The sequence below is a fragment of the Solenopsis invicta genome, chromosome 1 (genome assembly GCF_016802725.1).
Source record: "Solenopsis invicta isolate M01_SB chromosome 1, UNIL_Sinv_3.0, whole genome shotgun sequence".
Classification (NCBI taxonomy): domain Eukaryota; kingdom Metazoa; phylum Arthropoda; class Insecta; order Hymenoptera; family Formicidae; genus Solenopsis; species Solenopsis invicta.
In genome coordinates, this window is record NC_052664.1 from 24811815 (window position 1) to 24835501 (window position 23687).

At 36.2% G+C, this 23687-nt stretch overlaps 1 protein-coding gene across 2 annotated transcripts in view; it reads right to left on the reverse strand.

The window, feature by feature from the left end:
- Positions 1–23687, reverse strand: part of LOC105202066 (ras-responsive element-binding protein 1) — a 111984-nt gene that overhangs the window by 52499 nt on the left and 35798 nt on the right. For both annotated transcript variants that reach the window (XM_039456390.1, XM_039456394.1), the window contains exon 2: positions 4185–4262. In XM_039456390.1, coding sequence (XP_039312324.1) covers positions 4185–4245 — 61 coding nt within the window. In that variant the 5' untranslated portion in view covers positions 4246–4262. The remainder of the gene's footprint in view (positions 1–4184; positions 4263–23687) is intronic.

A 23687-nucleotide genomic window follows, 5' to 3' on the forward strand; every position in this document is an offset into this window, starting at 1 on the left:
AGCGACCACACAGACGAAAACCAAATTAAATGCAGGATATCCTGGCAACAAAACACTTCTTCGCACGTATGTAATTAACAACAAACATTTTCTCATTCCGCCGATTTAACAAATTGTCAAGATCATCGAGCTAAAAATTAAATTTATTTATCAATTAATCTGGGATACGTTAAATTCTTTTAATGACAGAATGTAGCTTGCTGACGGATTCATCGTGTCAAATTGACGAATGTACTTAGTTTGACGAGGCAGAAATCGTACGCGTCTCTCCTCTTTGTATCCGCTCTACGCTTGCTCGAGCGAGCGCGAACGCACGTATGCGCGAGCGTACGAGTATCTCGGCTGGCTGGTCGCCGGTTTCTCCCGCGCTAATTAGCAAAAGTTTGCTGTGCAATAAACGCGTCTAGCTTTACGTAACCTGGACTGGACACTCGCGCGGATACGACGCGCACAATGCCGCTCATTAATGGCACGACCAATCTGTCCTGCCATCAAGATTGCTGAAATAATCTCACCAGACTTTCCTCATCCACAAGTGCATCTTTCGTGGAATCTCCGTGTAACGCTTATATAAGATGAAATTTGACATTTTATCTGTTATGATGTTGATCGTTCTCAAGAAAGATTCCAACGACGCGCATACATTTTAGATAACAAAAGAGGTCTTGGTCAAATTTAAATTATATTGATTTTGTTTAATGTAACCTCTCTTATCAACTCTTATGTAAATTATATTAAGATAATTTTATATATAATAATGTCTATTATCTTGTATTTGGAAAGGCAGACAGTATTTTATGACTCAAATTTATAGCCTTCTTCCAAATTTCTCTTAAAACGTTCGATTTATTTAATTTCGAGACATTAGAATTGCATCAGATTTTTAGAGTTCAAGCATAACTTTACTTTTGTAATGATTCTTGTAAAATAAAGATAGTTTCAAACTTTAATTCAAAAGTTTACCGTTGAATCGGCATATTTCATATATCATGATATTTTTGCACGCTGCACTCAGCGAGTGATATTGAGAACGCGTGCGCTGATCGTATCCGCAAACATCGAATAGAGCCCAGCCTCTCTCTTCCTGAATCGGCTCGCTATGGTGCCGTGGCCAAGAGCGCGCTTGTTTTCCGGAAAATTTCCTCGTACGTTCACCAGCCATTTCTGCTCGAACAATTCCACACCGCTCGCGCGTTCAATGTCTCGATCGGTGACGCTCTCCAACGAAACCAATCTTTTTTAAATGTATTTCTTTCCAAAGTTTGAAATATTAATGAACGAAAGACCTTGGGTCAAAAAGATTAAATCTGTAGGATTTAGTATAAAATCTAGTAAGAAGAAAATAGGGAATGTATAATATTATGTATTATGGACTTTGATTAAACTCGATAATAATTGTTGAATCAATATTTTATGCATAATTTATATTTGTTGTTAGACACAACTTATATTTTGTTATGCAAATATTTTCAATAAATAAATACGAAGATAGAAGAAAAAAAAGAATAAATATTCACTCAAAAATAAATCTTCTTTACATTTTTTTATATAATATTTTTAAGTTTTATGCTTTCGTTTGGCAACATTAATAAAATAATTTTGGAAAAATTAATTGATAAAAATATAACGTATACACAAATTTATATACGAAATTAAAAATTTATGTTTCTCGATACAAGAATGTTTTGTTTGATAATTTAATTGTTAAGAAAAATTTTGCGTTAAAATAATGAAAAAATAATATATCAATAAACATAATTTTTTTGAATGATTTTGAAATCAGTTGAATGCTAAGGACACTGGGCAAAACTTTTACTCGTTTCTCCTCTCATTTTTAGACGCACATGAAACTCTATGTATCCTCCTGTCATAAAAATCATAAAGCTTTGAGCAACCGAGCATTTTGACGTGACCTATGTTTATTTGTACTAGATGTCTAAGTTTAGGTAAACGGAATTTAGCTGTAAAGAAAGTACTGAGATACGAAATCCAGCTTGACAACCTTCATGCCGAAGTACATCCCCTTACGTGACTGTTCTGTAACATGTGTTTTACCTGTGTTTAGAATATTAAGTTTCTAACTGTTTTAGTCAAATATAAGAAATTTCTTTTATTATTACTATTGATGTATTAATTGAAAAATCTTCTTTGTAAATTTTTTATGCACATTATTATTCATTGTTAGTAATTTTCCAGTTTTTTTTTTAATAAGTTCAAAAATTTGTAACTAACACAAATATAAATATTACAATATAAATTACAATGTAATTTAACCAATTATAAATATAAATATTACATAAATAAACAAATATTAATATAAATTTATCTGAAGTATTTACTAATTATTACACACGTATTTAAATAAAAAATATTTTAAGAGTTTATAAAAAAAAAATTATGAAGTAGCTATTTTTCGATATTTCAAATTTTTATATTCATGCCCTTTAAATATAAGAAGTAAACAATGAAAAATGTATAATGCATTTGCGAATTAAGAAATGGATTATGTTAGCATGTTTCTCAATTTCTAAGATAGTACAAGCACTTCTATCTCTATAAAGCCCCGTTATTTCTTGATATATATTTATTTTCTTGTGCTTCAGTGGTTGCACGAGAAATCTGGTTGTTCCGTACAAAAGAAACGCGATTCGAATATGGAGGCAGGTAAAGATTTCTCACAATTAATCTAGGAAAAATCAGGTCTTATTTTGTTTTTTAAAGTCTGACAGCTCTCTCGTTAGCACCTTTACAATAAACTTGTGAAATTCGCATCAAAGAAGCGAAGCTTTTCAACTTCAAATTATATACATATAAATTAATAATCTCACTTAGACTAGATTAATAATCTTACTTAGAAAAGTGATCTGATATATTTATTCTAATGCATTTCTATACCTGAAAATTAGTTTTCGAAAGAAACGCGGCATATAAATCGCGAGCGAGAGAATCGAAGAAGCGGTTGGCTTTCAGATATATTTCCAAGCGAATTGGTTCACGAGCGATATCAGTAATCGGCGTACGTGGTCACGGGCCATGTCAGCGTCTAACGGGGCAATCGTGCAGAAACGGTAGATAGTAGCGAGGAATGAAGAGGAAGAAGAAGAGGACAAAGTGAGGAAAGCGGAGGATGAGCACGCAGAGAGAAAACGGTGGACTCAGAACCGGGCGGTGCATCGTTAATGCAGATTGCCCGATTGTGAGTTTTGTTCGGTGAATCATGTGCTTTCCGGAGTGCGTGTCTGCACGCATATCGAGATACGTATTGTCGAGGGTTTGAAAGAGTACCCGATGACTCATCACGAAATTTTCTAGCATACGGTTCCGCCGAAATAACGCACCCTAAATATTGCATTATTTCTTCAAATAAAGAAGGACGCCTCTTTTACGTCGCATCTATATTTATATCCGCACTTTTAAATGACGGTAGACGAGAACAATACTGATAAATTAAATTTTATCATTTGGATTTAACAAATCTCATAAATGTAGTGCTTACAGAATTGTTTATTCAAGTCATGAATTTTTCAAAATTTTTAACTGTACTTTCCTCGCAAATGTAAAAATGAATGCATTCCTTCGAGATCAGGGGAATTGAATTTGTTTATACGATTCCGTTCATAAGCGGAATTACTTTTTAATCGGAAAACTACACATCGATTGTTTGGGATACAGATACTTGTTCCAAGAAATTATTGCACAAATGAAGAAATTTTAAAGAACAACGCGTCATTAATTGATTTCAATTAGATATATAAGAGATATAAAAAAAAAATCAATAAAAATGTTAACAAGAAACTATCTCTTTCCCAAGTTTTAAATATAAATTTTTTCGATAAAAAGCATGCATTAAAAAATCAAAGAGATTTTCTATCTCTTTCCGACAGAATGTGTAATATATTTCTGTGAAAAATGTATTGCTCGAAGAATAAAATTATTCGATGTAAATAGCAGATTAAATACAAACTCATCAAGGTATCTAATTATAGGCAAACTGCCTAAAATATAATTAACATTTCAATAATAATGCTTTACGATTCATACTGATCTTTGACATACTTTATATCGTAATGTATGTTTCTTAATTTGTTTATCAATGTACGAAGAAAAGCGGAATTGTTTTCCAAACTAAGCACCCCGTAAGCGCAAGCATGCGTGTCACACAAAATATCATGCAGAGTACTCACTCATCTTTTTCATCCGAGCGGTCCATTTCGCATCGATCGTTCTTTCGTCCAGTTGAGCCATCGTCGCGATGTCCGACCCTGCAACCGATAGGATGAATGCCGATGTTAGAAAAATCGCCAAGTGAAATGAGTACGCGTGTACGAAAGGACGCGGGCCGATGGTGGAAGCTCGAAACGATCGCGAGGGATTCTTCTCTCGGGCGCGCGATCGTTTCACCGTTACGTCGTACGTGAGCGCTTTGCACATTCCTGGACCGTGTCCAGAAACGATCTGAATTCCAAGTACCAGCCACCATAATCGGAGATTCAAAGTGCCCGATGGCCGTTGGTCTAGAATTCCGATTTGAATTATAAGAACCCGGCTCGCGACCGGCGGAGCTTCCGAGCCACGTGAGATCGAGAAACAGATCCACCCTTGGGTCCCGCTCCAGATATCGGCCAATGGTAGACCAGATCCTGCCCTTAAATCTGGGCCAACTCTTTTTAATGTCGAGACCAACCCCTTTCTTCGACCGGCGTTGTCTTTTAACGTACGTGCCGACTGGTAATCCCGGGGGGATGTACGTGAAGAATGAGTATCAAAGATCGCGAGACCTTTCGAGGATGCATCCGTTTACTTGCAGATGGCAAATGTAATGCGCAATGATCGAGAATAGGCTCAATACAAGGAATTTGTTCAAATAATATTGTAAATTTTGCTCAGAAAATATCTCTATCGTTTGATAAGTTTCGGAGATTTTATCAAATAAGATATGACATTTTATAATGTACGTTATTTCATCATGTTATGCATGATACCTTTGTCTCTAAAGAATCTAATTTTCTTATAATTGAAATATTTCTGAGTCTAACAGTATGGAGAAACGGAAAAAAGGTAATTAATTACTTAACCGAATTATTCCACATAAAATATGATTTTTGCCAATAGAAGGAAAAGTTGTATTATTAATCGTGTATATGATATTATTTAAAAATAATAAAATTTATAGAGAGAGATCGAAGGACAACCGCGATGTTTCCACGTAAGTGGCACATATTATCATTTATAGAAAAGTATAAGCGCTTGTATAACGAAACATAAAAAAAAAAAATTTTACTCGTTAGAGAAAAATTAATAAGTTTAAGAGTTAATATGTTTAACATAACTAGTTAAAATTAAAGCTTGTCTCATTTAAACATAACTAAGATTACACGTTATTAATCTTTTTAATTTTATGTAACTTTTAACTTTTTAAAGTTAAAGGAATAAGACTCGTGAAATAGGTAATAATAGTAACAAAGGCGGCGAATACGAGTCAAGCGCGGTAGACGGTGCGCAAAAGTAAATAATCTGTAAAGATTTCAGATATACATAATTTATTATTAAACGTTTCGGCTCATTTTAACTTTTTATTACCTGATCCTGACAGAAGATTATAATATATTATCGATATTAAACGACCGAAAACTTCTTAAATTCATATCAGTGACACATGAGGAATGTTAATCTCGAATCTTAAAGTATTAAAATAATATTATATCGCTACATCTTCTGATTCTATCTTTTCTAACGGAGAGAGAAAAAATTCCGTTCGTATTTTTGTAGTTCATTTTAATAATATGTTGAAAAATATATTAATAATAAGGTTCGAGAACCATGAAGGTTTCATGTAATTGCATCATGCTAAGGCTAGTAAATAGATACGTAGTATAAGTCACTAATGAGACCACCAATGGAAGACTTGATTACCAGCAAACTCGTCCACTTGTTTCTGCATTTATCGTTCGAACAATGAGCCTCATTAACAATACTATGCAGTTCTCAAGACGAGGAAATATTACAAAGTTCGGTGATAATTTGTCTTGAGAAATTTTTTGAAAAATTTATTATGGTACTCATCGAAATACTACATTTAATCATCGCACAAACGCTTGTCAGACAATTTTTTTCGTATACGAAAAAAAATGCAATTATGTATTTACGAGATATTTCTGTTATGGAAAATTTTTCAGAAGCGAATATTTCAAGAAACTTTCCAATCCATACTGTTGTCACTCTGCAACTTCTTGCATGTTATAATTAATTTTACATTATTATTTCCATTTACACATCCATGCAAGCGTACGCAAAGACGTAATATAGATACAAAAATATTACGGATAGTACGTTATCTCGCATTAATGCGACAATGTCATACTGATACAAATGCAAATTTGATTTTGCCACGAGCTTTTTATTTTCTTTTACCATCTGTCTTAAAACAAGAGAGTTCTAGACGAATGGATCGTATCGAGTAGCATCGTCATCCTTCGCATTATTATCATCGCGACGATAAGCGCAGTCAACCATTATTTACGCGGCAATTATACGGCTGAAAGTCATCGTGTCTCTCCGCATGTAAAATAGTACGTACTGAATTCTAGAGCATGACTTATGTATCCTGGACTAACTGAGCGGGAATATTTTGAATCGTTACGCGCGCACGTTGGAAAATTCAAAATTGTAAAGAAGTTATTTACAAAAAATGCGAATAATTGCGTCACGCGAGCCCCATGAGATTTTTTTATGCAAACTTTATGAAATTTTACCCTGAGAATAACTTCACTTTAATAATATCACAAAAATTTTGATATATATAGTCTCGATTTAGTGGTAATCATCTTTTCAAATATTTTATATTTGAACATATTACTTGAATATATTAGAAGTATCGATCTCGATAATCAAAAATTATTATTCGTATATTTGTACAAAATCGTAGCGTTATATTCGAGAATTATTATTAACCTCTTCATTATACAATAATTTTCTCATGCTACTTTTATTTTCATAACGCGAATAAGTTTTGCTCTTGCAACGTGAAATATTTTTTTTTCTGCTTGTTGTTCAAGAGTGCTGCGCCAACGGTAGCCTGCGAATTAACATAAATGACATCTGACCATTGATACTTTTTGCCTTATCGCCCAGCGTGATAAAGAGACTTCGTGCTGCCTCGGTACCGACGAGTGCAACTTCATTAGCAAGTAAGGTCATCGAAGAAGCGCAATATGCAAAGGTGCCCGTGTGTCAATCTTCTACATAAAGTCGTCTCAAATCTTCCGTGAATACATTATTCATACTGGCGACTCGTTGAAAATTGGTATCGCTCGTAAATAGAATACGCAATTTAATAGCACACAGAAGATTAACTCTCTCTCTTATTGCTTTTTTTTTTGTTAAGAAATCTATAGAAATTTTATAAAAAAATCTATTTTTTAAAAAGATTTATATAATACAAATATTGAATAGCATAATTATTTAAATGTAGAAAATGTATGATTGCGTTAATGCAATGACTTTATTCATTTAATTTAAATATCAAAAGTAAATAAATAAAAGTCAACTAAAAGAATATAAAGTGTAGCTTTGAATAAATAAGATATTTTATCAAAAGTACACTGAAAAAAAGTCTAGTTATAATTACCAAATGTATAGAGAAATAATATCAATAGAATATTTTGTCAATATAACCAAAAATAATTTTGTGTTCTAAATGTTTAGTAAGTATTATCAAATCTGGTATAAGTTACTGAATATTTAGAAAAGTAAAATTATTTTTGGTTACATTAGCCAAATATTTAATTGATACTATTTCACTATATATTTGGTAGTTATTACCAGTCTTTTTTTTCAGTGTATTTTAACAAAAAAGAAAACACATGTGGAACTACGATCGGAAAAAAAGAAGCGTATCAAATTTTATTTTGTAATGGCAAGACGTTACGTAATTTAATAAATCAACAGAATTACATAATTGAAAATTTTCCATTAAAACAAGAAATAATTTGAGAAAGATAATTAACGCTGTTCACAAATGCAGGGACAGATATTTATTTTGTGAAGAACCAAGTATGCGCGATGGCAATGAAAACAATATATCATATTGATGCAGTGCAATTGAGACCAGACGAAGGCTGGACCACTGACGGATATCTTGGCATAGGAGGGACATCTCTGCTTTCATTGGTCGGCTTAACGAAGCCAATAGAGAGCAAGGACGTCACGCTTGCGCAGCCTCCCGCTGCGTCCGTTCTCTGACTCTTTCATCTTACTACGAAGCAGAGATGCCTCTGCTAAGAATTAATCAGTCGTACATTTTTAAACCGATACTTTGTTCAGAGATGAATATTCCACAAGCTTCAAAACTTTAAGAATTTTAGTCTCAAATAAAAGAAAGCATACCAAAATTTCATTTTAAGATTGTAAACTAACAGATTGTAATTTGAGACAAAAAAACTTGTAAAAAAAATATTCGTTGAAGATAGTACAATCATTTTTGTCTCAAATCTCTGCTTTTTAAATTTTATCGTTGTTTCAAGTTTTTGAAACCGCGTTTACTTGGTAAGACACTCGTGTGTTTCTTGAAAAATATTAAAAATTAACGCACACTCATACACATGTATGTGTACTTATTCAATATATGTACATGAATTGAAAAATTGAAATTAATCAAAGAAATAGACAAGAGAAGAATTATTTAATCATAAATATTTAAAATATTTAAAATCGTATTTTAGTTATAAAACTCATTGAAATACAAAAAAATATCGTGGATAGCTCCAGAATTTCATTTCTTTACGACTCAATTTTATATAGAGTGACATATATTTTCTGCAACCCGAAACTACTTTTGAATCTCGACAAAGCAAAGATTTCACACCTTTTTTTCGGATGCAATCCTATTATTATTATATCAAGACCCGTGCCTGCGCCTTAGTTCCGGCGGAAACTACAAAAACAAATCAAAGCGCCTCCTTCCATCGGACAGGCGGAAATTGTCTTTATTTTCTCCTTCTTTCTCCAAACGTTTCAACCGAACACACGTCCGGTCGATGTGAGAGACATTCGACCGCAATTTGCGTCTAAAGATGGACGGCTTCAACTACACGATAAAACTCTCAGAAATTCTTTTCTTTTGCTACTTTGTTGTATTCTCAGAAATCGCTAATTTGTGAATTAATTTGACCAAATTTTTATCGGCGCCTTTTAAGGTCTATGTATAGATATAAAAATCTATGTTTGTTACATTAAAGTTAAAACAATCATTAATCATTTTTCACAAAATCATAAATAAAAAAAATGTTTGCTACTTAAAAAGAACGATTTCGTTGAAATATCTAAAAATTTAGCTAGATACAGATTTGAAAATAACTTTATTGGACCATAAAAATAATTGTGAAAGACGTTCGAGCATAACGAGCAATGCTGCGAAAAGTTTTGACATTTTAGCAAGCAGTTTGAGCGTTCTGCATTATTTTGACGGTCTAACAAAATTATTTTCAAATCTGTATCCAGCTAAATTTTTAAATATACCTTAATAAAGTCGTTCTTTCTAAAGTACTATTAGTATAATAATTACAAATAATTGATTGTAATGTGCAGAGTTAAAAATAAATAAATCTATTTTTAAGTTTGCATTTCTTTTTTACCTGCAATATATTTTCTTATCGTGAATAATGATGCGTTCGCTTTAAAAAAAAAAAAAAAACATCTTTATGCTATGTAAATATATTTATTTTTGTATTATTTCTATATTTAAAAAAATATTAGCAGATATACAACATAATATTTTTATAAACTTGCGCAAAATATTTTTTCACATCAATAAAACAAACAAACGTAAATAAATATATTTGCTTAACAACAAAATTTTGCTCAATGAGTTGACCATTAGAAATGGCGCTATTCGAATCATCTTCGCATCTTCTTTCGGTTATACATCATTTTGTTATTTTCTTCAACGTTCTGCAAAATTAAACGCATATCAGACACTTATAGGGTGCCGGTATGATCCAACCTCGGACCGGTTTACCCTCGCGACCAGGTGAATCGGGGTTACGAACGAGGGAAGGTCCAGCGAGCCAAAGGTCGTATACCTGCACGCACCTACGGGATCGTGGCGGATATCTCGTGCTACGTCTACCTGTTCGTTACGAGGGTTACGTGGAAAACCTGATTCCCTTGGGATCAGTTTGATCCTCGCGAATTAAAGGGATTGTGGACAAGAGCGGTCTTCAGGTTCGCAGGTCAGAACGGGCGTCCGGCCGGAATCGCGGCAACAACCGTCAGGGTCATGCAGGTACATAACCCTTTCGTAGACCCAACTAAAATGCCCTTACTCGAGGCGGGCCCTGAGCCGACTGGGCGCGGCTCGAGGAAAGCTCAACGATGAAACATGACGCACGTGTCTTTTTGGCGGCATCTTTCTACGAAGAAAATCTACGCGGCGATTGGCGCATTTGAATATTTGCACCAATCGGAGAGTTTTTGGGCGAAGGCCGTTGACCGTTATTATTCCGATGCCACCAATTTTCCGCGTTACATAAACGCGAAACTGATGTATCAACGTACTGGTAACCGAGACCAGTAGTTATATAGGTACATATTCTGTCTATGTAAATCGTACGCTCTACTTTGTAAACACAGACACAAATTTAATTAGAAGAATTTAGATATTATCTATCACTTATCGAATTTTCATAATGGGATTACTGGAGTGGTAAATAACCCAGGAAAATCGACTTAAATTTAAATACAATTTAAATTTCCTAAAAATATTGTACGCGTGTAAGATGAGAAATAAATAAGTTTTCGCTCTTGTGCCTCACATATGCAAACTTTTAAAAATTATAAATAACAAATTACATTTTAAAAATAAGATGCATGCAAAATTTAAAAATACACCTTAAATTATTTGGATTCGAAGAAAAATATAAATATGATGTAACAATCCTTTGAAGTTACATGAGATAAACTCGGTATACAATAATCTTTCGTATTATTTCTCAAATATAGCAATGTATAATTGTAATCGACATAGATTATTTTCATGGAGTTTCATAAAAATATCGTAAATAAATTGTTTATTATGTTAAATTTTATTGGTAAAGTTAAGACAAGATTTGAAAATAATAGTTTATTTATAAAAATAAATCCGTAAAGAATCAAATTGCAGACTGTTGGAGAAAAATATCTGCGAAAAGAAAATCGAAATCTAATAGCAAGTCTTAAGTGTTTCTCTCACATGTTTTATTTTCTCTAAACAAAAAACGGATACTACTAAGAAATTAAGACGCAATTGATGTCATCGATGAGAGCCTCGTAAATATCCTTCGAATGATAAAAAAACCTCCGTGACCGCGTATATCGTTATATAATGGTAGCGCGAGTCTCTTTTATCGAACGAACTGTTTTACGAGAGAAGTAAAAATAGTGACGGCGGTTTTACGGCTCTTATGAGAGTTGTTTTTAACGACCTCGCGTAATAATAATAGAGAGATATGTATAACTCGTGCTTCCTCTGCTATCTGGCAAAACTTACAGCGATATGTATTTATATTATATTCATATATCCCTATTTGTAATTCTATTTAGCATTAACGTCGTTGCATCTTCATTCTTATCTGTAGAAAAATGTAAAATATTTTAAAAAATTTACAATTCGGATCAAAACAATAATTACGCATTACTACGTATTAATATATCATTTATTTCTTAGTGGTTTGTGTAAAAATCGTAAAAAGTAAGATATAACCAAACTTTCTTTTCCCTCGTGATTTTCATTGCATTGAATTTCGTTTAACGAAAGCGCGGTGTCACGTTGCCGATTTCCTCAAGGACAAGAGCCTCCTCGTCGGTAATCTCTAGCACTACGTTAGAACTTTTCATTATGTATTAGTTTTGTTTTGTTTTGTTTTCATAACGAATTTGCAGCCACGTTGTACTGAATAATGCAGAATGTATGACGTATGGCTCTCAATAAGTCGCGATAAACCTTTACCGCGCAACTGGTTTAAAACTCCCGAGGTTTACATTGTAACGGATAAAAGACGATGGCACGAGCAAGACAATGGAAATTGTGTTAATCCATCTTTTCGCAGATACACAACCAACAATCGCGTTGCGCAATTCTAAGGTAACTCTAACGTTATAATTTCTACTGGTTCTGTTTGATCAAATATCTAGCACAGTGCGAGACATCTACAAAAAATGTATGTACAACGCAAATGTTGTTCCCTACTCTGGGTATCTCATGAAGAAGATTTTTGTTATCTATAATCGAATTTATCCCAAAATAACCTTGAATGAAACAAAATGTTCCGAGCGTTCCGACTGATACCAACGGACGCAATATTGCAAGCGTGTTTGATATGATTAGAGATGTTAATGCGTCGTGAATGCGACCCAAACCCTCCGTTATACCAGTTTAGATAAAAAAATAGTTCGTAGTCTTTGCTGGCCCAATCCTTGCTGGTCTTTAAGGAAAGTGGTGGGGCATGGGTGCGTGCGTTGCTCTAGTTAATGTCAAGCTTGACCAACGGAAATTTGTCGGGCGGGATATTTTAACGGTCACGAACCCACCGTGGAAGCGTCGAGCAACTTGCATAATTCGTGTAGCAGATGACAGGCGTCATCGCCTGTCATCTGCTACACGAACTAAAATCTTTTAGCATTGAATTAAATTATTATTAATTCTCAGTTAAATCATTGCTGTATCAACTGCAATAGATTCACTTCTTTCAGGATATACGTATGGACATTTTTCTGGCTTGCCTTTTATAAAGATTGAAGAGATATGCTATTTTCCATCTGTCGATTCAAAACTATGATTGTTATTTCGCATCGATCTTACTCATCAGCAAAATTTTGAAGTCAGTAACAATGTTTAAAGAAAATTTCTTTCTTTTTCTACCGGACGTTGGTCTGAGCGCTCTGGCTTTCGGTCCGAGTGATATAACGCCGCGGTTAGTGGCCTGCGATGGGGGAACGATCGTCCGTTGCTCCAGTTTACGAAAGCGTACCGGACAGCAAGGAATATCAATATCGAGCGGCAGCGTCGTCCAGGTGTAAGGACACCTTAAACGCATCCCTCAACGGCCGACACGGCCGACCACGTCCGAGGATCTATTAGAGCATAGTTTTTCCCATACCGCTATCGCGCGTACATACTCCGCCACCGGCCATTCGTTAGACACATCCATCGAGCTGGACATGAAAAAGGTCACTTATGCCTAACGGATTTTTTCGACCTGATTTAAATAGGCTCTCTTTTCCCTTTCTCTCCCTCTTCTTCGCCGCGCGGACATTGTCCAGGTAAATTTTCATTGCCGGTCACCTTGTGAACGAGGAAGATCGCCAGCTTCAGGTAGCCAGCGTCCATGGGAAATTGACCACTCGGTTGGGTCACTCGGCGATCTCGGAATTAAAACATTGCAACCCCTTTTTAGGATCTCGAAGATCTCTCTCCCGTGAGAGTGGATTTTGTTTACCTGTATTAAATCTCCAATACAATACGCTGACAGCATCAGATTCAATCCCGAAGGTTGAAGGCGTGTGAAATCGCGAGAGTGGTCCATAGCCACTTATTACGCTTCGAAAAAATTGTACTCATAAAAAATTGCCTTTCGTATGTTAAATTTTGTTTAAACTTAGACGATTAATCTGAAATCAATGTGCGTTCTTGTATCTCTGAATCAAAATTTAATTGTAAGTGTAATAAATGCAAAAGAACTTTGGTAAGTTCGAATAATATTATTGCTAGCGCGCGTAAAGTATAAATAACAAATTCTCCTTAGAATTTATGTTAATGTATGTTAATGTTTCTACAAATACTGCCAGATGTTTGCGGGATGCGAAACGATTTTCCGAGAAATGATTACTTTCGAGATGCCTATCTTGTAGAACATTGGCGAAGCCAGGTTATTTCTCGGGGAGAGGAGAGAACGTAGTTATCAATTCTGTTATCACAAACGGAAATTTTTTGCGTTAATGAATTACTTTTTCACTGTTGAATTTAAAATAAATCTCTTCGTTGCTGATTTTAAATGAAAAAAATATTAGGTTTTGTAAAAATCATAATTTTTTTTTCTGAAAAAAGTCTAGACAAAATATAGTTATTAAAGACAAAATGTAAGTTCTTTAATATTACTATTATTATTATTACGTATACAATATTCGTGATTACTTTTTCTAGGAAGACAAGTTTTAAAAAAAATTCAGAAAAAAACAGAGGAAAGCCTTCTCTCTGAAAAGTATTACTAAATATTATCAAAATGATAATATGTATGTGATTTTCAAGGTAAATAAAAAAAAAAGGATGAATAAGACAGAAATTATTCAATAAAATTTACAAAAATAAAAAATTATGTGACAATTTATTTGTAATACAATTTATAACACATTTTCAGGATTCACAGAATTAATATTTTTACGAATCGATGTAAAGGTCACGTTCAAATAACCTTCTGGCATTATGTTGCGCAAGAAATGTTTAAAATTTAACCTCCTTTCCCCCCCACTTTCGCGCTCCAGATACGCCCATGTTAAGGACAGCAGGTATAATCTTAGAATTTATCTTGAATATAACTATATGTATAAAAGAACATTTGCCACAAGTATTTTTCGACGTTTCTAGAATGTGAAACGGTGGGATAATGCTAATGTTTGTGAGTCCGTAATTTAATAACGATAACGGGCACACTAAATTTGGGAATTAGAAAGAATCTGAAGAATTTTTAAGATCCCAGATCTCGTTTTTTTAATATGAGAAAAAATCGATTTAGAATTGTACCTCTCACACGATGCAAATATGATACACGTAAATTAATTATTTAAACTGTGATTAATTAATAACAGTTATGAACAAACTTTCCATAGTGCTTTCTTATATTTTATTTATCCATCTTTTTTATCAAACGCATACGTATTCATTATACTTATATTTTAAGACAGCTTAAAATTTTTTAATTGTTTAATAATTGTTTTGGAATGATTTTTTTCAGAATAAAAATTTTCTCATCAAATAAAGAATGCGCTAAAAAATTACGGAGTCATCGTAAAATGCTCGCAACTTTGTAATGTTTACGCATTTTATTATTAGTCACTGAAAAGTAAAACCGAGCGTCGCCGCTGGTCTGTTTAAGCTTCCAGAACTACTGATACGTTCCGATTAACATAAATTTGCAGACCGAACGTCCGGTGTGCTGCCCTGTGACGCGACAGACTATCTGCGTGGTAACAGACTGCTTTGCATACTTTTGATCCTTAAATATTACCTATTCGTATAGATTCGTGATCTTTCCTTCATACACGCGTAAATGTATGTAATAAGAAAAAAAATGTTTTCAATATAAATATGAACAAAGATATAGAAATCGTACAACTTTTAATTTTGATCGATTAGAATCTCAAATCTTAGAATGTTAAATGTTAGTTGAAATAAATTTCATTGACAGTGCGTTATATGTAGCATTGAAAATTAATATTTATGCTTCCTAAAAATAAATGCGCGCCGCTTATATCGTACGACACGTTTTTTCATGTGTACTCTGACAATTGCGATTGTTGTATAAAGACGGTAAGATAAAATAAAAAAATAATACATTAACGTTAAATGCAAGAATTTTCCATTGACGATTTAATATGGAGACACCGACTTCCGCGCGACCATGATCAGAGTAATGTAGAGAGCATCCTGATGACCCCAAAGATCAATGAATGATCGGATTCGGTGATCAATATTCATACGGATTCATGAGGCAGGGGCAGAGGAAGAGTGTCCCGTCCTGATTAGCCTCAAGCATCGGGCGGCTATTTGCGTGAATGTAACGATGATGTTGCGACGTGCGCACCGAACGGAGTCAGAGGTCATCGCAAACAATTCTATGTGTGGGAAAGGCCGAGCCGAACTCACAACGAGAAACGGCAGCGTCATATCGTAGCACGAAAGGAAAAAAGGAAGGAATACAAATATAATGAGGGATCGAGAGGTGGTGAATGCTCGCGTCTCTTTGGCGCAAAGAAGCGTGTGGAGGAGCGGAAGCCGACATTTCGCGTGCCCGCCGCGACGCCACCGGCCACCGTCGCCGTCGTCCCACTTTGGTCAGCTGGTGGATCCGCCGCGTACCGCCGCTTCGTTTGAACGTAATCGCGAGCAGCCCGACGTCAGGAAGCAATGCGTAACGGTGGTTGACGATATGCTAACTTTATTTGCGTCGCGTTGAGATCGGAATACTCGAACGTTTTAAGATATTGCGCCGACGATGAATGCGATGGCAAAAACGGGAAGAGATAAATGGGAACGTTAAAGGACTTGTAGCGCAAAATGAGTTATGTAAATTAATTAGAAACAGTCATAGTCGACTCCTTTTTCCTCTCTTTTGTACTATTCCATTACGCTATCGAGTATTAAAATTGTGCTCCAACTGTGCTCGATTTAGTGTAGCATAATTTATCTTAATTAGTTAAATCGATTACAATGAATTACGTGCCTAATGCTTTTACTTTCTGCAAGATCCAAGAAGGCGATAGCTCGTACCGCGAGAGTCATACAATTAGATTCAATTATGCACAAACAAACGAAATATTATATTCATAACTCGAACATTCTGCGATCCCGATGTTTAAGACGGCTGCATTGTAACGTGTAAACGTTTCCACCGATATTTATTATCAGCACAAGGGGACAAGAGGCAATTTTACAGTCTAACGGTGTGATGCGTGAGAAGTTATCTTCCGACGGTTTCTTGCACGAGCTCACGTTTCGGATATAATGTCAGCAGTCGCGATTTCAGATAAATATTGTCACGCGAGATTTTCGTGTTGCCATTCCGATAGATTTCCGCATGTGCCACTTTAAGAGCAGCGTCTTGTAAAATAATGTTTATGCTGTTACGGGTTCTAGCCTTAAACAGCTAATTTATTAGCAATTACCGAGAAATATAAAACTGTTATAGAAATATTATAGAGAAATATCATAGATAATTAAATAATAAAGTTCGGTACAGTAATTCGTATTTTGTTACATAATATAATCTGGCACTCGATTGGAGCTCATTTTTTTAGTCTGTAAGTTATCCATGACAATAACTGTAATGTACGATTAGAAATTTTTAACATAAGATAATCTCTGGTAACCCGCGGAATTTCATTAAAAGCAGAGAAAACTTTCCTCACGCAAGTTAGTTGCTCAGAGTACACGTGTTTCAACAATGCTACGTGAACCCATTACAGCGATTGCGATCAGGCTTTATTTATCGTCGAGGAGAAGTCGGCTCCAAATTCGCGGTAGGATACGCAGATGAAACAGAAGGTGTCTATCCAGATGTCTTACACGTCCGACAGATTTAGTTTTCTTTTTTTCTTTTTTTTTTCATTTTATTAATGTCAGGGGCTCTGACGTATCAGACATAAAGCTTATATCTTTCGTATCAGTCAAACGCTCGTTTAAAAGACTAAAGTGTCCATTAAAGACTATACACACTGTAAAGACGCGTAGACTAGACGGGTAGTAAAAATCGGTTGTTGTCGGTTAGGTGTTATACGAGAGGACCGGCAAAATCTCGCCTGATAGAGACGTCTCTCCTACTTTCAACGGGATAATCGTTAAGGCAGGTGTCCCCGACAAGCGTGGGAGACTCGAGCGCCTCCCGGCCGCTCTGTTTCTCCCAACCCATTACTGTAACGAACGCCAAAGGGTCGCCATGGCGACTCGTGGAGAAACACACACGTGGGGTGTAGCAGCTCGCTCTCCTTTTTTTTCCTCCGCCCCTCACCTTCGCCACTCTTTCCACCACGAGCTCGAGCGGCCCTCCGGCTCACCCTCTTCCACCCCTCACGTATCTCTCGCTCCCTTTTCGCTCTCTCTCTCTCTCTCTCTCTCTCTCTCTCTCTCATCCCCCTGATCTCAAACGCCCCTTTCTCGCCGGTTTCCCTCTCGCGCCCTTCGACCTCCTTCCGCCAGTCGAGTCGAAAGCGGCATGGGTTTTACGCGCTGCTCTACGGAATATCTCAAACGGGGCGCTTTTGTACGGACGCGTCCGTAGGTTTGTGAATTAGAGACCCCGAATGAGCCAGCGGCGTTACCATGGCGGCCGGGTCGGTTGCCATCGCGATACCGGCCACAACATAAAATCACTTTGACGATTTGTTTGGGGCCATTGATGCGCCACACATGCGGGAATCAATTTTATCCCCGGGCAAAACCACCCGGTTTGTTGTTGTTCGGGCGCCCTCCGCCTCCTCTTTCTTTCGAGCCGGCCACCCCTTTCCGCCAGACGACGATGAATCGCCGTCCCCGGGACACTGCCCGGACACCTAATATCCTTGGAAAGCCCTCGCGCCCTCCCGTCATCCCTTTCTCCGAATGTGTCCTCGATCGCTGGCTAGAAATGGCTTCGCCGCGCCGCGATATTCTAATTTCTTTTAGCGACCAGCGCCGGGTCGCTCGTGATGGATCGAACATGGGAAAAGAACGTAATGATGTTCTTCCGCGAGTCCGATATATTCAAAGCATACATTATCCGTCTCGTATGACCAAGTAGAGTCTTGATGCAATTAGATCAGAGCACTTCGATCGATTAATGACCATTAGATATCTTGCCTTTATTAATTTGTTAAGTACCATAGTGATATTCTCATGTAAATTTTAATAAAAAAAATGTATTACGCGAGATACGGAATAAGATTGACTTATAGGTTCTTATTATCCTATCATAGATTATTGATTTCTGCCTCTATATCACGATACACATACATACGTCCCTCTACATTTACATATATGTTGCGTGTTACTATTACGTTGAGAGTCCTTGACCAACTGTGCTTCCTTTTCACGATAGATATTATGTCATTAAGTAGGAAAAAGTCCCTTTAAAACTACATAGTTTTTAAATCACGTGTCTCTAAAATGGGAAAGTATTAAAACAAATTCGTGTGCGCCACATTCATCACAAAGAAATTGCATTTTTCTGTATTAAAAAAATGTTTGTAACGTTTAAAAATAAAAATTACGTGTCTGGTAACTCAGAACAAAAAAAAAAAAAAGATTGTAATTCACCAATGAAAATGTGTGCTCGTATATACGTACAGCGTATATCCTTCTGACAGTAAAGCATCGGTCGCTCGCGGCTCCAGAAGAACGCCACAGCATTTGCAAATTTGGACTCGGGCGATTTTTATCCGCGCGATAAGTCCTCTTATCTATCGTGCCGTACCTGTGTATTACGTACTTGGCCTTGCGTATGTTTGCGTTAAGTGGAATGATCTCAAGTTCAAGCTCACACGCCACGAATATAGTCGACTTTGTTCGCATAGCTCATCCAAAGTGTTTTGCCACTTCATCACGCTATATCGCAATTAAAACCGATAATCGCATTCTTATCTATATGATCGCGCATTCAGAATTGAGTCAGATTATTAATCAATTTGTTAGACTGCTAAACTTGTTAAATAGCTAACTGCCGTTGTACGTGTACACGTTATATATACTACGCGTATGCACGTCACGACATGTGTAATTGCTAATTCGATACTTTAGAGAATATTAATTGGTCTTAACAAAATGCCTATCCCGCTTATATGCTTATATTTTATGCCTATTTTATGCTTATCTGCTTATATTTGTAAACATTAAGAACAATACAATAAAAACGGCAATGAAATTTGATGTGACATAACGGAAGTAACTTTCAAGCAGGTAGATTAAAAACATTTAATGTAAATTTAATGTTGTCGAATCTTGTACACTGTTAAAAATCGACAGCAGAATTTAATGGAAAACAAATTTCAAGCAGGTACATTAAAAAAACATTTAATGTACATTTAATGTAAATTTAACCTTGTCAAAAGTGCACTAAAAGTGCACTAATTTCATGCGCAAGATTTATTGATACATTAAATTTATAATGTGCAACTTTGAAAAACATTAAATTTTATAACATTTTTAACAGAGAAAATATTTTTAAATTCATCTAGAAGATTACTGAGCACTGAGATTTACTTTTAACCGGTATAGCCGTTCCAGTTATTTAAATATTGACAGTTAAAACCGTTGTAAAGTTTCATATATTTTCAAGTTAAATATAAAATTTAAAGTACATTAAATGTGCCTACAACTGAAAAGTGCATGATATTTAGTGCACTTTTGACAGCATCAAATGTTTTGAATGTACCTGCTTGAAATTTACTTCCATTACGTTACATAAAATTCTACTGCCAATTTTTAACAGTGTACAAAACTGAAAATACTGAATTAAAAATATTGAATTTTATGACAGTTTTAAGAGTGTAAATATATTGAACAATACAAAAGGATGCGTTATTTATCCGCTTCTTGCTTTGTAAAATGCTGAAAATTCGCGTTACATATTAGATAAAAACTGCAGACAGTTGCCGATTGTGCCATGAGAAATTTAGTTACATAAAGAATTTAGTTACAGCGAAAATTAAAAATGTTAATAAGTGCAGTTACAAAAAGTTTCATCGTAGGCAATTTATTCGCGCCTCTCTTTTCCTGCTTCTCGTTCGGGACCGGTATTATACTTTCGATTGTATCGCGCTGAAATTGCGATTCGCCCAGGAGGAGACGTTTTACTTGCCTTTCCAAGTCGCGTATATACGGAGTATTGGTACGCGACACCTACAGATAAACCGGCAGACGCACACGTCAATGGGAAAAGGCAAAAGACGGTTACGTGATCCGCGATTGTTATGTAAATATCGCTGCTCGCTTGCGCGCAGGGACGCGCTTTTATATTTTCTGTTTTTTCTTCTACTAGATACTTTTTAAAACTAGGGAGAAAGAGAGAGAGAGAGAGAGAGAGAGAGAGAGAGAGAGAAAGAGAGAGATAAGACGTTTATCGCAGAGCGGCGCTATCGAAATTGCAAAATAAAAGTATATCAAGACATCTTAAATTGTTTACAATAAAATTTACATGCGTAACAGGTTCCGCGACAGTACAATTACGAAAATAGAAAGATAGAAGCAATAATAAGGATTGAAATAGTGACAGTAACGAGACAATGAGCCGCGCGTACTTCTTGACATTTCGCACAGTATAATACTCGCGCTATAACACGTCGCGGATTCGAGCTTCCTTTCTCCACGGCGTTCAATTAGCATAATTGCCGTAAGCGTCTCTACGCATCTGGGAACGTATAGTTTATAACTCAATTATCATTACGACACGCGTGATTATCGAGCGTGGAGCGCTCCTATCCGCGTAAGTCAAACACACCGCGCCGCGGCGCCGTGCGCCGCCGCCGCCGTTGCGCTTCCGCGCCGTCTCCATTCAACGCGAATCGGATTCGCTAACGCAACGGCGCCCGGCCTTATTTACTCGATCAAGGCGCATACCCCGGCGACGACGCAATTGCGAATTATCCGTACGCGAAATTCGAGTCCGCGATTGCGACGGTGCCGCGAGCGCCGGATAACGCGCGCGTCCGCGAGATTTTCGCAACGCGCCGCGATACATTATGACCGATGAGCGGGGCCCTTACATCTTATTGGCCACGCCGATCGTTAACCAAGAACGCATCCAGCCTTTTAGCCTCTCCGTTTCCTCGCACTTTCACTCCACTGCATGCCACGTGATCTCGGTTTTCCTTTTTCGCCGAGTAGGAAACCGGCGCGGCGCGGCGCGGCGCAGCGGCGTCGCCAATTCGACACGCGGGGAATCGCTGCTCGCCGATGCCCGCTAACAACGCGCGCCCAGCTATTGTGTTGCCTCCACCGGGAGGCATTTCGCCACGTTTACACCGCCGCGCGTGGCCACCTGCCTTCGCCGCTTACGGCGAAATTGCCTCGCGCGCCGCAAACGATTCGGGAATCTCCGTTTAATGACGCGTTGGAGTACGCCAGTTAAAGAGCGACTCTTGCGCGAATACGAGAAAAGCGCGCGCCAATTCGCTAAAGTAACGTGGGAGTATATGATGTAGAAGGCTTCTATTACAAATAAAGAAACTAAACGTGCGTTAGAAAGATTTGGGAATGCAATAAATCGTCGTCGATTAAAATTTAAAGATGTAAGGATGTAATTTTATTTACTTTGAACGGGTATGCAGTAAAGCAAATAAAGTTTGCAGAATAAATAAAATTTGGAAATATGTGCTTAATGTTAATACTTCAAATAAGCTATATACCGGGATTGTACCATTTCAAGATTACGTCCACGTGGATTTTTACGTAAACGTAATACGTAATGTTACGTGAATCGTTTTTATGTAGACAATATAAACACATATAAAATATGTAAACTATTGCATTATTAAATAATACTTTAAGTATTTAGGATGATTTATTATTACGATTATCTGTTTAGTTATTTTGTAAATAAATAAATAAATAAAATATGTTTATTTCACAAAACTGATCTCTCCATCGCAATAAAATTTTATATAAATCGTCCTGAATATTTAAAATGCTTGAATAAAAAAAAATTTCATTAGAGAATGTTTCTTATTGAAATAATTTTTTATCCAGATAGAAAAAATTGCCACCTAATTTTTTCTGCTACTTTCAAATCCAATATAAAACAATTTACAACTTTTTCGTAATTTTCTTGATATAAATATTGAGAAAAATGTCCTATCATCTTCATAACTTATCACGAGACAGTCTTGTGAATACAAAAGAAGTAGCTCGAGCGAGTATTTGACGTGACAGAAAATTATGCAGATATAAAAAAAAAACCGACGAGATGTAACTCGGTATCGTTGGGGACAATATATGTAACGATTTCCAAGATTGAAAAATCTAGAGCGTAATAAAGCTGCGTGTGTGTGGAATTGCCGAGGGAACAGACGTCGCTTTCCACGCTTTTTGCGGTATGAAGAGATATCATATCCGCGAGGAGTACTGCCCTGACTGTCGCTCGCATAATCGTCGCAGGGGGAAACAAGAGCGGGCTGTGCCGATAGGAGCGATGTTTATGTCGTATTCTCGTTTGGCGACTTTTGCGCGCCGGCCGGGCAGAGAAGTAAAGACGCACGCTCCCGATAACGATAAACGTCGTATCGGCGATTCGTCGTCCCCTTTTTCCTTTCGTCCCCGGTCTCGCGAGCGGCTCCTTCGCCGTCGTTACGTTGCATAATGCACTAATGGCCTTCCACGTAGCGTACTCTACTACGATAGTCCGTTTTGATTCTCCCGTGGAAAGTTTTCTAGGAAACGCAGCCGCCTAATCCTTTCACCGGTTGCGCCCGGATATTGTCTGTCAGCGAATCAAAATCTCGGGAGCAACGTTCTCGAGTGTCGAAAGATGAGTACCACCGAATCCGAGTATTATTATTTATTATTATTTGCTTTTTTCAAGCATGCAGATTACATGTTTCATATTTTCTAATAGTTTTTTTTATATTTGAAAAAAAATCGTAATTTATTAATTTTTACAATAAAATAATTTATACAATAATACATATATACGCAAACATATATCTACGCTTCTCTGAATTATTGTATAATTATTATGAGCAGTTTTGGTCAAAATATTGTCGGGTGATGAAATTTTATTTCTTGTAACAATGATATATAAACATATCTCTCTCTCTCTCTCTCTCTCTCTCTCTCTCTCTCTCTCTCTCTCTCTGTTTGTATATATATAAAATAAACGTAAATAGATTTAATATATATATAAATATAATTTTTTAAAAAACGATTACTAATTGAAACTAGACCATATTGTGTTTGTAATACAATTAATGTC